A 15657-nucleotide genomic window follows, 5' to 3' on the forward strand; every position below is an offset into this window, starting at 1 on the left:
TTGACCATAAATTTTGTGCATCTCTTTTCAGATTCCTTGAATTTGAGCTGACCCATTGACTTGCTTTGACCAATTGTAGTGAAAGTAGTATTGTGTGGCTTCGAGAGGCCTTGCAGCTTAGCTCTTGTCCTCTTGAAATACTGCCACCTTTCGAACAAGCCTGGACTGGCCTCCTGGATGACATACCATATGGAGAGAACACTTGAAGGGAGAGAGACCCAGCCAGCCCAGCTGACACCCCAGCAAGTCTAACCGCAAATTCACAGGAGAGCCCAGCTGACACAGTGTAGCGCAGAAGCACCACCCAGCTGAGCTCAGCCCAAAGTGCCACCCTACAGAATTATGAACAAACGAATGGTTAGCTTTTGTTTTAAGCCACTACATTTTGCAGCAAAAGATAACTAATACAGTGTGACCCAGCCCCCACATGTTTCTGATGTCTCTCAGCCTGTGAGAGTTGGGCTTCTTCTGGTCTGTCACTTAGAAGGAGGCCTTATTCCTAGGCGGTGCCCAAGTATCTGTGTAAACAAAGGCTTTCTCTGCTTTGCTCTGCACATTGTACGGGTTCATCGAGGTCTAAAGTTTCAGAGCCGGAATGACTTTAGCAGTCACATAGTTCAGCTCTGTGCTTTCCTGATGATGGTGTCATGAACAAAGTGGTTCATGCAAAACCACTTGCAGAATTGGCTACTGCAAAGCTATCAGAAAATTTAACTCCTCTCACTCCCAGTGCTGGGTGCTTCTTCCACACCCTACTGCATTTTTCTTTTCCAAACCACTTTTTACATCAAAGTGCAAATCACATTCTAATTGAAATATAATAGGGAAGCTTGCTTTTTAAAGAATGTGGTCACAAAGGATTTAGGATAGAAAAGAATCATATTCTAAGACACTCCTCCATTTATTTATATAAATACAGTTTGGAGCCTATCAACATTGCTCAAAGTGAGATATAACTCGTACTTTAACAGTTTTAACCCACGCTTTCTTTTTAAACTCTCTAATGGCAATAGACATCACAAATCAGTAGAGCTGAATGTAGTTTTGGTTTGCACATTTTACTACCCTCACTGTATTATTTCCCCTGTTGGTTTAGCTTTCCTGCTGAGAAAGTGGTCTACTGTATAGAAGACATGTCTGTGTGATTTCTGAGCACTGACAGCCATAGAGGGGAACTTTATTAAATGATGTTTAAAAGTAGCATAATCCTCTAAGGCTTCAGATCTGAACCATAGTTTCTTCCACAGGGACAAAAATGCCCATTTTATATATAACATTTTAAACTCTTTTTTTAGCCCTCATAGGTCTTTCTTGTTAGGAGGGATTTTTTTTTTTCCTGTAAAGCAGGAAAAAAGGACATAACACTGTTTTTGGATCATTGGTAAATATGTTTTCCACCTAAATGTGAAATTTAATGTGAAACTTTTCTGTAGTTAAAATGTCCCTTAGGGAGTGGGTACAGGGGATTTTATGAGTATGACAAAGATTGGGTTTAATTCCAGAGTGATCCAAATTAAGTAAAATGTGCCTTCAAATAGTAAAATTAAGCCATATATACGTAGTCCTTTATAATATCTATTTTACGATTCTTTATCAAAGTTTTGTCCTAAAATGCTTGTTAAAACAATCCACTGAATATGTGAAAATGAAAACTATAAAATTTCATTCTATGGAAATAGTTCACCCACACAAGGATGCTTATTGGCATCCTTCAGTCCACAGGAGATCCTTAGTTAATTTTTCTAACACATGGCTTCTTTAAGTGTTAGAAACCTATTGTGAAAACAATGAAATTTCCTTTTGCTGAATGATTGGTGTGCTTATGAGTTACTTTATCTGCTTGTTGGCAGCTTGAACAGTAAAGAAAATAGTGATTGATGGGCTGAAGTGTCTGATGACTCTGACTCTGTCTAAGGATACACTACCACATGTTATGAAATTCTTTTCTAGCAATTCAGAGTTTAAACCCCCCTGGAGGTGTTTGTGATTTTTGTGGGGCTCCATGATAATTAAGTCCCTCATATTTGGCTTTTTAAAATTGCTCTCCAAGCTAAAATAAATCCTCTGGAAATTCAGATGGATTTAATATCCATGTGTGATGGGTATTGTGATTGTATGTCACTTTTACCACCAGAAACTTAGTTCGGTTAGGGTAAGATTATGACATACTAACCCTGCCAGCCTCCTTTCTCTGGGTCATTTTGATGCCTTTTTCTATCTCCAACCAATTTCTGGTTGATCATCTAGCAAACATTTATTGAGGGCCTGCTCTGGGCTCAGCACCAGGATACAAAGAGGAGTTGGGAACAGCCCCTGTCTGGTTCCACTGAGGGTAGGAGGTGGAGATCCATGAACAAGTTATCATGGTGCTGTAAATTCAATAATGCCAAAGTATGGTAGTGACCCACAAGATGGGTTGATCCACTTTACCAGGGAAAAGAGTCAAAGAAGATTTCATAGAAGAGGTGACACTTGGCTGGCTCCAGCATGATTTGATGAAACAAAGGAGATAGCAGATAAAAGAGGGTACGACCTTCAAGCATTTGGTGCCCTTAGTACTTTCCAAATATAGCTATATAGACTAACTCTGTAAAAATACACAAGAAACTTAGTACTGTATGTTTCTTTTTTTTTTTGGCACACGGGCTTAGTTGCTCCGCGGCATGTGGGATCTTCCTGAAGCTGGTATCGAACCCGTGACCTCTGCATTGGCAGGCGGATTCTTAACCACTGCGCCACCTAGGAAGCCCTATATGTTTCTGATTAGGGAAACTGAGTGAAGGACAGGTGCTGGAGAGAAACTTCTCAGTGTATACGATTTTGAATCTAATATATGCATATTTTATCTACATTATAAAATAAATAAATACTTATTCTTTTAGGAATAGGCACATTAAGACAGTGGTTCCTTAAACAATATGATGAATTCACTAGCCAGCTACTTCTTCCTGGCTGTCTTTTTTTTTTTTTTTTTTTTACTGTTGTCCTTAATTGTGAAATAAAGGAATTATTTTTTTTCAAGTTAAACGTTTCATATGTAGACTGGTGAGGGAGAAGTTTTTAAGCAGAAGATTTTCCTACATCTCTGAAATCCTGCCTTACCCTCTTAGGGAAAACCCATCGTTTGAGAGTCTCTCCAACTCACTGATCAAATTCTTCTCTGGCTCTGGAGTTGGAAAGTCAAATGAGTAATTTAGAGTGTCCGGGGGAACTATTGGTCTTATCTCATGCAGTGAGTAAACAGACCATCTTACTTAAATTCCTGTTGTCCAGTGAAAGTCATATAACTACCAAGAGGAAATGAGTTGTTTATTATATGTCTTGGTCATCTATAAATGATTCTTAAGTCTGCCATTAGTTAGGAGAAATTAATCTGTTTTCCTGGATTGAACACTCTTTATTTTAAACATCAACTTATTACTTGTGTATAATGTTCTATTTCTGCTCCTGTAGAAAGAAATCATTCAGTGAATAATATCAGTACACAGAAAGAGGACTGAAAAAATGAAAGGAAGGAAGGAGACAGGAGTAACAAGCGGAATTAAGAGAGACTTTATGTCGGGGTGAGGGGGTGGGAGAGGGCCTCCCCCTCATGCTTTGTGAGGCGGAGGTATCAACACTAGCAAGTGAGATCCATAGATCATCATTACGCCTAAGGCTTCAATTTTCACTTCCACAGTTGTCTGTTCACTTTCTATAAAATGATCAGCTCATGCCCTCACGGTTTTTGCTGTGGAGTTGAGGAGACAGTATTTCAACAGAATTGATGCCATATGGAAAATCCCAAGTTTGTTTATATACAAGTGCAAAATAAAATATTTAAAGCAGATGAGAAGCTTGCAATAGTGATAGGAACACAGGCTTTGGTGTTAAACAGTCCCAAGTTGGAATTTCATCTTTCCTATTTAGAAGCTGCAAAGATCTGGTCAGTCTGACCCTTCTGAACCTCCTTTTCCCCAACCGTACATGAGACTAATAACACTGAACTTGCTTAGCTGTTATGAGGACTAAATGGCATAAATGGGAAGTGTGTGGCCTCGTTGGCATAGACATGTTAAATAAGTGAGATGTTACCGCTTCCTTACCATGTGCTGGCGTTGTACATGAGGCTTTATGTGTAGATGATATTGTTAGAACCATGTAAAGATGAGGAGGCTGAGAGGTTAACAGCCTTCCCATGGCCAGAAGTAGCAGGGCCAGGATTTGGACTGAGAAGTCTGACTCCAGAAGCCTAGCTCATAATCATTTGTCTCTGCAGCTTGTCTTCAAGCATCAAGCCAGCAACCCACCCACAGGGAAATGATTAATAGATTGCTTCCAGAAGAGATGCATTTTAAAAGAAGTCATTGGTACTGGTAGACAGAGTCACTGAGGTATCCAGGGTGGAGTGTTATTTAAATATGCAAAGATGTGAAGTTGGGGAGAGGCAGGGCTAGGGGGAGAGAAGGCACTCAGAACTGTGCCAGCAAGCAGCTTTGCTGGAATAAATAGCTCAAGAGCATTAAAATTAGGAGGATACAACGAGCATATAAGGATCATGTGTGTAATCAACTCCAAATTTTTATTTGAAATAATAAAGGTCAGTCTTTCATCAATGACCCTCTATTTCATCTAATCACAATTGTTTTCAAAGCAAGAAAGAAGTAAAATTTTAATATAGCCTTGTCAAATAGATGCCTAAAATATCCCAAACCAGTGTCTATTTTACTAGTCTGTTCTATGCTATGAACTATATAAGTTTTGGAAAATAAATCCTTTCTTTTTTTTTTTTTTCCAAGTTCACTAGCGCACATTTCTAATTTGGTCCCTACCTCTCACCTCTATCACCCCCACTTAATGCAGCTGTCCAGAACCACAGCTTCATAGAGCATTTTGGGCACACAAGGGCACATGGTAAGAAATGTGACCTTTTTCTGTTGACAGGTCAAAGTGCCTCACATTTTCTTGTATTTTCACTGATGGCTTTTAAGAGAAACCACAACCGTAGTCGAATAAAAAGAAAGAAATGGAGTTTTCCATCCAGAAGGACTCATGGATCAAAAACAGATCATTAGCAGTGAATTCAGCATTTATCTGAACCTATTAACAGTATATTTATTGTAGGTATGATAGTTCATGAAGTGCCCAGAAAGTACCTAAGAGTTTTAAATTCAGGCTACTTGTACTGAATAAAAACTCCAGCAGATCTTTTTCTTCCCTTTGAGTATGAATGAAGAGAAATTTCCCATTTGACTTTTGTAATGTTCCGAGATCAAAGGAGTTTATGCTGAAAGGTCAGCTCTGTAAAAGCCATGTGTAGCATAAGTTCCGTCTGATTCTCTCAAACCCAGTGAGAACAGGGTGTTTGGCCACCAAGCTTTGAAAACCAGCATTACAGAGGGTGTAACCAGGAGCTTGCATTCGTTTCTCCCTGAACTAGCTTCATGAAAATGGCCCTTCCTGTCATCTGGGCAGTGTTGGGGTTGCCTGAAGCCACTGACCCAGCAAATTTCCTGAAAATCATTCCCCTGAAACAGTGCAGAGAAACACACTCTTGGCAGTATAAATACTCCCTGGGTCTGGATATTTCATAAGTCAGAGTTAAAACAAAGAATGGTCTAAAATCTATTGCTGATACAGAATCTGAAATGTAAATCGTCTGGATCAAGGAACTTTTCCTGGCTCTTCAGGGCTGCCTCTCTAATTGCTATAATAATAAAGAATGTTTTCAGACCTGTGTGGTGATAAAATGAAAGCATTTAATATTGGAAAGATATTAGGAATCCAGATGCGTCGTCTGGTTAAAGACCTCTGATTTTCTTTTGTTGCTTCTCTACTCCAGCATTTGTATAGGAAACTTTTTTTTTTGAAAAGTAGTTTTGGTTTGGAGGTTTTTTTCCTATCTTGTATTTTTGCAAGAAATATTTCATTTATTTACTTCAAGTCAATTTAATTCTAATTCTGAGACTCCACGCAGAGTGGACTGGACTGAGGCAGAATCAACCGCAGTCATGTTGGAGGCCCATTGATTCACAGGGTTCTGGTTCTGTCGCAAAGCTCCCCGACACTTGGGGCCCCTGTGGTCATTGTCCTTAGTCCACCTTGGCAATCACCAAGTCCATGCTTTCGCAAGCCTGCATAATCTCTTCACGTCCGGAAGTCCTGCCACTTCCAGGCCCCAATGCTTGGGACTCAGGACTTCTTTCAAGGTGGGATCCATTACGCCTAGAGTCCGCCACTCTTGACCATTGCCTGCAGCGTCTTGCAACCTGTGTGTGGGCCGGAGGGGCAGGGAATGGGAAGGAACTGGGCAGTGCAGCCCTCAAATCCTCACTTCTCAAGGACCCACAGATCTCTGTTTCTAGTCTCCATTCAAGTGCACTTTTCCTCTCCCGGCGGCCTTCCGAGACTCCCAGCACCTCCATTACCATTAGCTTTTCAGTGCTCTTCAGTTTTATAAGCAGCAAAGAACAAATGACTTCTGGTTGCTTTAGTTTTCAGCTCTGCAAAAATCCCTGAGGCAAGGAATCTCAGCGCTTGACTTTGTGGTTAACATGAGGGGGCTGGGGGGAGGGGAAAATTGTATGAACATACACAGTTGAATATTTTTTAAAAAGTCTCACCACAGCATGTAAGTGATTGGCTGTACAGGTTAAGTTGTTCGGAGGGACCCTTAGGAAACTGTTGGTGGTGGTTGTCTCCGGGGAGCAGGACTGAGGGCGGGGTGTGGAAGGCAGTCTCTTTCTATGGTTTACATCCTATTTACTATGGTGTCGTTTTTATATCGTTTTCACTCTGGTGTAGTTTACTATATCCTGTGGTTTTGCTTGAGTCCTTTACATTGGTGCGTGTTATTTTTATGATGATAAAAAATTTAGTGTTTTTAATTCAAAGAAACAAAAAATTTTAGTTCATTAACCATGGAACACTTTCCTCAACCAAACCTTGCCTACCTGAACTATTATCCTGATTCTATGGCTCGTAATCCTGAGTTCAGGAGTTAATTTGCCCAAGATCACACAGTGGCGGGGTCAGGATTTGAACCCACCGCTGTTTTTACCCTTAGGTCTGTGAATGCCCTTTCGCCTGCTCCATGCTCAGTCCTTCAGGGCCAGTTCATTCTACTAAGTTCTTGTCTTTCATTGCCCAAGTAATGAGGCCTGACAAACCCCCTTCATCAGGCCACACATCTATGCCAAATCCTCCAATACCAATAAATACCTGAAACCATGTTTCAAAATATACCATAAAGTGTAAATAAGAATGACACATAGTTCACCTCAAGTTTATACACAGCAGCAGTGTACAGAATTAACAGTAAAACACATGAGGGAAATTTAACTTGAAATATTAGGCAAAAACAGTCTGAAAAGAATGAAATAATAAACTTAGGAAAAATTAATTATACCTCTGAATATACCATACCTGGGTATTTTGTTTAGCCCAAATAAAATATGACTTTATAAGCAAATAGCAAATTATGGATTGCTGCCTATGGTTTGGTTGTTGGCTTAAGGAAGTATTTATCGTTGTTAAAAATTAATAAGGATTTGCTTTTTATAGGATGCTATAGTTATACATGAAGTCTATGAAGAAGGGGCAGCAGCTCGAGATGGAAGACTTTGGGCTGGTGACCAAATATTAGAGGTATGTGATTATGAAGTCTATTTTATACTAACAGATATGGTTCCTTTAGTGACCTTGATCCACAGTTTACCCATTCACTGTCTTCTACTCAACTATATCCTCACTTATTTCTTTCCCAGTGTAACAAAACATGTACTTTATTCCTTTTTTCTTTTTTTGATGTACATCAAATCTGTCATTAGAATCATGACAGATTATCAACCTAAATCTTTCTGTGAAAATTTTTTTTAACTATAGGGGAAAGCACAATAAAGGTTCTGTAATCAAATGAAACTGTATAGTATTGCAATTTGATTTTTTTGCCTCTCCATTACACCTTACTAAATTCCCTTCTAAAAACACATACATATTGACATACATATAAGCATGCATACCTGATATTTTAAAATACTTTATTGCAGCTTTAAGTATTAATTTCTTATTCCTAATAAGTATATTTATGTCAAATGGAGGGCCTTGCCCTGGTACGTTTGTTTCCTAGCTGATGAAAATGTAGAATCTTCCTCCTTTAGGTGGTATATGGTACTTATTAAAAATTGAAACGCTTAACTTGCCTCTTTTAAAAGGACTCTCATTTAGCAAAGGTGTTAAAGCCTTTTAAAAAGAGCCAAGGCAGGCAGTGTCTGAACTAGGGAACGGATGAATGGAAAGTCAATGCCAGGCATTCTGGTAGGTGAAGCTAAAGAGCTTTTTCAATGGTGTGAAACTTTTAGGCAACATTTATTTCTTTCATTGGATGAATTTAATTGAATAGTTAACATTTTATGGTTGGCATGTGCATTTTTGCTTTGCAACTTTAATATAGCACATTATGAATGACATCATAGAATTTTATTTTTCCCTTTGGTGGTTTAAGTCTGCCTCCCAAGATGAAACCAGAGATATAATTAAAGGTAGAAAACATAGGCAAGAAGGAGTTAAAGGAGAGGCCAGGCTGACTGCAAATTAAATTCAGGGCAAGTTATAGGTTTTCTCTGCAGGACTTTACTGAGCTTCATCATTGGATTAGGACATATTCCCAGGGCATTCATTAAGGTGCAAGTGTATAAGGTTAGAAAAATAAATGTAGCCTCTTTGGGAATTGACTTGACTGTTTTAGCATACAACACCATTTTTTAGTGGTCAGGAGTTTTGAGGGGTTTTTTTCCTCCCTAGATTTTCTAATTCACTGGTGCCATCATAATTGGCTCTATAGAGGAATAGATTGAATATTCAGAAGAGTACAGATGTATACATGTCTTGATACTTAACATGATTTGTAAGCTCACAGATTTTTCTGTAATGGTCACATGGAATTAAATCCAATATGTGCATTTCTTAATTACGGCAATGGTTGCTCAGGTATAAATTCACACAATTCACAGTATAAATTGTACACTTTAAATATGTATAGTTTATTTTATAGCAGTTACACCTCAATAGAAGAAAACCTTTATCTATTGGTATTGAATAGACTCTCAGCTATAGCTGCTCTCTTCCATAAAATATATTCATGTATAAGTGAACACTCAGGACAGATTAGCATGAAGAAACCAAATTTGTTTTAAGTGCAAGGAGAATTTGAAAGGTCAACTAAACCATTTCCTGGCATCTGGCCAGATTATATTACCCAGTGTGGATGCATGGTCTACATTTCTCATTAAAGATGGCCCGACAGGCTCTTCTCTTATTCCAGACAGGATCTTGTCCACAAAAGCATTTTCTGTGTTTAGTTGAGAAACGTAGCTCTCAGGTTGGTCAAGGAACATGTTTCCCTTCTAAGCAGCTTTAGATTCCACATTTGAACTTGTTCTGATTGTGGTTGCTGTGTACAGATACATAATGAGGCACAGTCAGCCTGGGGTCTGCAGATTGCCTCTAGAAGATAGGCCAGCTTTGGTGACACATTTTGAGACCATACGTTTCCAAACAATGACCCTTCTGCCCATGAGAGTCCTCTGCATGGTGCAGGCTGGCCTTCCATGGTTTTATTCTGTCCTCATGTTAATTTAGAACAAGCCAGATTTATAGTCAAATAACTTTTTAGCCTGGCAAAGCTTATGATTCTATGATTAACATGGACTGTCTTCTTTCTGGTTCTTTTTTGAGGGTTAGTCCCTCCTGTTACCCTATACCTATTCACATTATCCCTTTCTATTTTTGTGCAAGTGGGAGCAGAAAGAGTGGAGGGCTAATGCCTGGTTTTCCCTGTGGAATAAAATAATGAGGAACTGCTGCCCTAGTTTGGTTATTCTTTCCTTCCAGTGCAGCAGTTCACCCACTTCCCCACGTGCCTGTCCTCCCCAAGGGACGTGATATACTCCTTTTGCCAACTGGGGCTTCCTATGGCCCTTCTCAAATAGGGAGCCCTGCTATTATCAGCCCTACCCCTCTACAATCAATGTTCTAAATAATGCATCTGGTGCTTATGTAAGGCACTTAAGGTAATACATCACTGCACAATATTCTAGCCACACAGCAATACTTCTTTTACAATTATTGGTGCATTTAGTGGTGTCTCTTGATAAGCAGAGGAGAAAATGAAAACTGTGAACTTGGAACAAATCACTTTGATTTGATCAGACATCTTGATGCTGGCATTTAGTGTGAATTGCTTTTGTAATATTAGAGTTTAATGACAATGCTTTTAATTAAAAACATAATTGTTAGGGCCTTTCAAAATGTATTTTAGAGGCTTAGAGAATTCACCTTCAATCCATGGAGGTAACTTTTTTTTCAGTTGAGATGCAAAAGTGGTCTTGTGTGCCATCTATTGGAATATAGGAAAATAATCAGCTCAGACCACATTTTCTGGAGACATTGTTTCCCTCTTTGTTTGTGGGTTTACCTCACAAACAATGAAAGTGCATTCGTGGGCCTAAAGTAACAGTGAATGCTGGCTCTGAGAAAATACAGCCCTGACTGCAGCTACTTCAATTCCTTTTAAAAATATCAATTGCTAACTTCTGTTGAGCTTAATGTATGCCAAGCCCTGTGCCAAATGTACTACAGGGTTTATTTCATTTAATCCTCACAACACTACATAGATATTATGATTTCTGTTGTTGTTATTATCTCCAATTTGTGGAAGACAGAGTTGAAGCTGGCCTTGAGTACTCTATGTTTCACATAAGGTTTCCCATGGTAAGTTGAAATCAGCACTCAGTTCGAATTCCATCTATATCCAAAACCCATGCTTAGCCACTGTTATTTTGGGTGTAGTTAATCTAAGTGAGTTCACAAACCCACTAAGATATATCAAAAAAGAAAAAACTTGAAAATTAGGCTTTGAAACATTCTCTTGACTCACAGCATCAGCTTTAAATAATAGCTCAAAAGTCACCATCTCCAAGAAGGGCTCATTCTTCTTTTCTCCCTTCTCTGTAACCATTCTTTATGTATGAGTCCTGAGTCTTTGAAATGTTAGAACTGGAAAAGCCTTAGATAAGCCCCTCATTGTACAGATGAAGGAATAGAGGTCCAGCAGTAGGTTTGACCTGCCCAGGACACATAGGGATGGACCAAAACACAGACTGAAACCAACATCTTGAGAGAACTCTGTCATCCTCCTCGCCATGGCCTGGGCCCATCCTTCCCTCTTTTCCTAGCTGTGACCTTGAAGAAGTGACCCATGATTCCCTTCAGTTGAGTCTGGGCTACTCTGCCCCTCAATTTCTCCCTTGTGTCAAATTGACTTACCAACATCAATACTTGATTTTTGCTGTGACGGGGGCTCCAAAAACCCATTGTAAGAGTAAGATGAAGCAGCATGGTATAGAGACTAAGGGTGGAAAGATGGCCTGGGTTCAAATCGTGGCTCCTCCATGTACTAGCTGTGTATCCGTGGTCAGGTCACTTAACTTCTCCATGCTGCAGTTTCCTCATCTGTAAAATGGTAATAGTATCAGAGAGTTCGTGTAAGGATTGAATGAGTAAATTCTCATAAAGGGCTACTACACAAGGATTTAAGTAAAAAATAAATAAGTTGGCTATGATTTCCATTTAACAGACAAGGAAATGGAAGCTCAGAGGTTACACGGCTTGTCCAAGTTCATGACTTGCTAGAAGCAGGGCCATGGTTTTACTTAATGCTGTTTCCAGTATAGTTTGCTGTCTAATGCATGGCCCTACCTGTGCTCACTCAGATCTGCATTCAAATGAAAGCACCTCAGGGAGTCTTTGACACTGTCAGAAATTCCAGTGCCTCGTTTCCTTCTGGCCTGTTCTGAAGTAGTCGTGTTGTTAGCAATTAAGAGCAAGGATGTCAAATCCAATCAGCAAACTGAGTACAAAAAGTGCTGACCGAATACTAATGTTTATTTCCCCTTTCACCTCAATTAAGTGAGTCAAGTAGTCCCTGCTTTCTCGTGTTGAGTTCATAGTCAAGTTCACAGCCACCTAAAATTGCATTATCATGTGTACTAACCCACCCTCTGTGCTTATTCAGGGTTGGGGAGTGTAAGGATTACATCCTTTGTGTCTGAAGGGGCTGTGACTGCTAGTGGTCACTCCCTGTGTGCTTTGGGAATGGCTGGACATCTCTGGAGGTTTTCCACTGGCTGGGTCAAGGAGCTCCAGCAGGCAGAGAGGCCTCTGCTGTCAGCAGCCCATCTTGGATGCCCGTTGTTCCAGGTTAATGGGATTGACCTGCGGAGCGCCAGCCATGAAGAAGCCATCACAGCCCTGAGGCAGACCCCCCAGAAGGTGCGACTGGTGGTGTATAGAGACGAGGCACACTACAGGGATGAGGAGAACTTGGAGATGTTCCCTGTGGATCTGCAGAAGAAGGCTGGCCGAGGACTGGGCCTGAGCATTGTTGGAAAGCGGTAAGGAAATGCTGTGAAAGTCGGGATTGATTGGCCTTGTTCCTTAGGAGTTCTAGGGACTAAAGCCTGTAAACACTGTAAGATAAAGCCTAGTGTAAACTAATGATATGATTTCTAAAATCAACATTTTAATGAATATTTAACGCGATAGGTCATGTTTCTGAGCAAGATCTTAGCCCAAAAACGTGTCATATGAAGTTAGAATGCTAAGCCCAGTCAACCCGGACTGTTCAGACTTTTATCCCCATGGAGAGTAAGAACAGAGTCAACGAGGTTCTTTCACCTTGGAGCCACTTAGACCTGAGGCTTGCAGGGCTTAATTAAAGCAACCATACCTAAGAAATAGCTGATGTCAAGAAAGAGATTTATATATATGATATTAGGTTAGGAAAATTGCTCTGCCATGGAGTACCATGTTAATTTTGCACACTGTTAACTTAAACTAGTTGAGGAATTACTGAAACTAGCTGAGCTGACATCTTTGAGAGACATAGATTCTTCATGATAATAGTTTACTATTAAGAAAGATGTCCCCAAGGGCTTCCTAGGTGGCGCAGTGGTTAAGAATCCACCTGCCAATGCAGGAGACATGGGTTGGATCCCTGCACCAGGAAGATCCCACATGCCGCAGAGCAACTAAGCCCGTGTGCCACAACTATTGAGCCTGCGCTTTAGAGCCTGTGAGCCACAACTGTTGAGCCCATGTGCCACAACTACTGAAGCCCATGCGCCTAGAGCCCATGCTCTGTAACAAGAGAAGCCACGGCAGTGAGGAGCCCATGCACCACAATGAAGAGTAGCCCCTACTCACTGCAACTAGAGAAAGCCCATGTGCAGCAACGAAGACCCAACACAGCCAATAAATAAATAAATAAATTTATATACATAAAAAAAGAAAGATGTCCCCAAAATAACAGCTTGCAGCAAAAATGTAGGTAGATCCTGGTGGCTAGGTGCCTCTTTTGAAATCTGTGCTGCTTACCCATGTGATAGGAATTGCAGTAGTTACTCCAGAATAATATTAATAGGTTAGAGAAGTAAGATCTTGAAATTGCAATTCTAGCTTCCACAATTTACTAGCTTTATATATCTAGTGTGTATTTATTCCAACAGAGCTGTAGGATTTTCATGTGACACCCCAATATAGCCTTAAATGGCATCAACCATATTCTTAGGAAAAATTGAAGTTGGTTTTATATATATTGTGTCACGTGCCCTCACAGACCTCTGATGACTAGCCTAGTGTTTTTCTCCAGCAGTCAGAGCTGTTAAGATATTAGCTACCTTTTTTGAGCACTGATTTTGTGCCATGTGCTGTGCTCTCACGATCTCATTTTTTACTTCAGCACCGTAAAACCATCGCTTTGGAAATCCATTACAAAACAAAGGAGCTGAGACTCACATTTCTAAGCAAACTCAGTGGACATCTGGGTGCAAAGCAACTGACAGAGCCCATGTTGAAGTTTGCTTTCTTGTTGTGATGCATACACGTGCCTGGAGAAATTCCATTTAGAGTAATGGTTTTTCCTTTATTGTCTCATAGTGGATAGATGAAATAATCTTCATACAACAGCAGCATTTTAGATTGAGTTTGTAAGGAACATTTACGTTCCTTAGCACAAAAGGTTTCATTATAAAAGATAAGATGTATAAGCTTTCAAAATTCACAATTCTTTGCCTAGCAATTCCATGACTAGGAATTTATCCTAACAATATACTTGTAGATATTATTCACTGCACACTATTTACAATAGTTAAAGAATGGAAATAACCTATTGATACATGTCCACCAATAGTTTACTAATAAATGAAATTAAGAAACATTCATAGAATAGTATATAGCCATTAAAAAATAAAACAAATACTGAGGAAGCTCCAAGTGCTAATAAAGACCAATTGCCAAAGTATGTTAAATGAAAAAAGCAAAGTTAAAGAAAACAAAACTGGAAGGAATAAAGGAGTATATGTACATTTATATCCTTTTACAAATGTGTACTATACCCACATGCATTTGCTTACATATACACAGAATATCTCCTGGAGATATCCAAGAAATAAGTAACATTGGTTACCTCTGAGAGAGGAACTTGGGGACAGGGGAACAGAAGTGAGTGGGGAACTTTTCAAGGTCCCCCCTTTTTAACCACTTGAATTTTGAGACACTTATTTATTCATCAAATAAATAAATGTAATTGAAACCTTAAAGTAATAAAGACAGGGAAAGAGAGGGAGAGTGAGAAAGAGACTAGAAATAGATCAGATGATAATAATTAAGCTGATCTCTAAGGAAATAACCTGTACGTTTTAACAGTACTTTACTTTTTAAAGTGAATTTCCATTTCATTTCACTAAAATTATCCTCTTGCAGAAATTATGCCCTTGGGCCAATGAAAGTGAATACTACAATAGGCAGCATAAATAGGTATAAGCTATTTAAAGAGCAAGCACTCTGAGGTTTATCATTTGGGAAGAATATCAGTAATCTCAGATTTAACGAAGAAATACTAGGTTGTGCCATTACACTGCTTTATGGTATTCACAGAAGTGGAAGTGGAGTGTTTATTTCTGACATCGTGAAAGGTGGAGCTGCAGACCTTGATGGGAGATTGATTCAGGGAGATCAGATCTTATCTGTGAACGGGGAGGACATGAGAAGTGCCTCCCAGGAGACAGTGGCCACTGTCCTCAAGGTGAGTCCCTAGCTTCTTTCTGCTTGGCTGGTATAACTCAGGTCCAGTGAATGGTTCTAATCTGGTTTGTTTATACAATGTGTTGATTTTTATGCTGATTCTAGTTTTTTACTAGAGACCTAATCTCTGATTATTTTAACCAATCAGGAATAGCTCTAAAAGAAAGCTATTATATTGACTAACAGGATTGAAGGGAACCCTGTTTGGGGATTTCAGCTAGTTTTTTGTACTTGTGAGAATTCCAAATATCCACAGTTGTCCTCTAAATGCATTTGATGGGATTGGTTCTCCTGGAGTCACAAAATGTATCCTCCTCCTTCTTGGACTATATTATCATGAATTCATCAAATTCAGCTTGTATTGCTTGAAGGAACATTAAAGATTGTTAAAGACCAAGCCCTTCATCTCACAATGAAGCTTGAGAAAGTAGAATGAGTGCCCAAGATTGCAAAGCTGTGCTTGAGGGGTTTAGCTGCTACCCAAGGTGTCTCTCACTGAAGCTGCAGAGAGGCTAAGGCTCAAGGTTCCCTTCCAAG

At 39.6% G+C, this 15657-nt stretch overlaps 1 protein-coding gene across 6 annotated transcripts in view; it reads left to right on the forward strand.

Moving 5' to 3' along the window:
- Positions 1-15657, forward strand: part of PATJ (PATJ crumbs cell polarity complex component) — a 335749-nt gene that overhangs the window by 286252 nt on the left and 33840 nt on the right. For all 6 annotated transcript variants that reach the window (XM_057712781.1, XM_057712798.1, XM_057712772.1 and 3 more), the window contains 3 exons: positions 7543-7626; positions 12238-12431; positions 14974-15121. In XM_057712781.1, coding sequence (XP_057568764.1) covers positions 7543-7626; positions 12238-12431; positions 14974-15121 — 426 coding nt within the window. The remainder of the gene's footprint in view (positions 1-7542; positions 7627-12237; positions 12432-14973; positions 15122-15657) is intronic.

The sequence above is a fragment of the Hippopotamus amphibius genome, chromosome 1 (genome assembly GCF_030028045.1).
Source record: "Hippopotamus amphibius kiboko isolate mHipAmp2 chromosome 1, mHipAmp2.hap2, whole genome shotgun sequence".
Taxonomy (NCBI): domain Eukaryota; kingdom Metazoa; phylum Chordata; class Mammalia; order Artiodactyla; family Hippopotamidae; genus Hippopotamus; species Hippopotamus amphibius.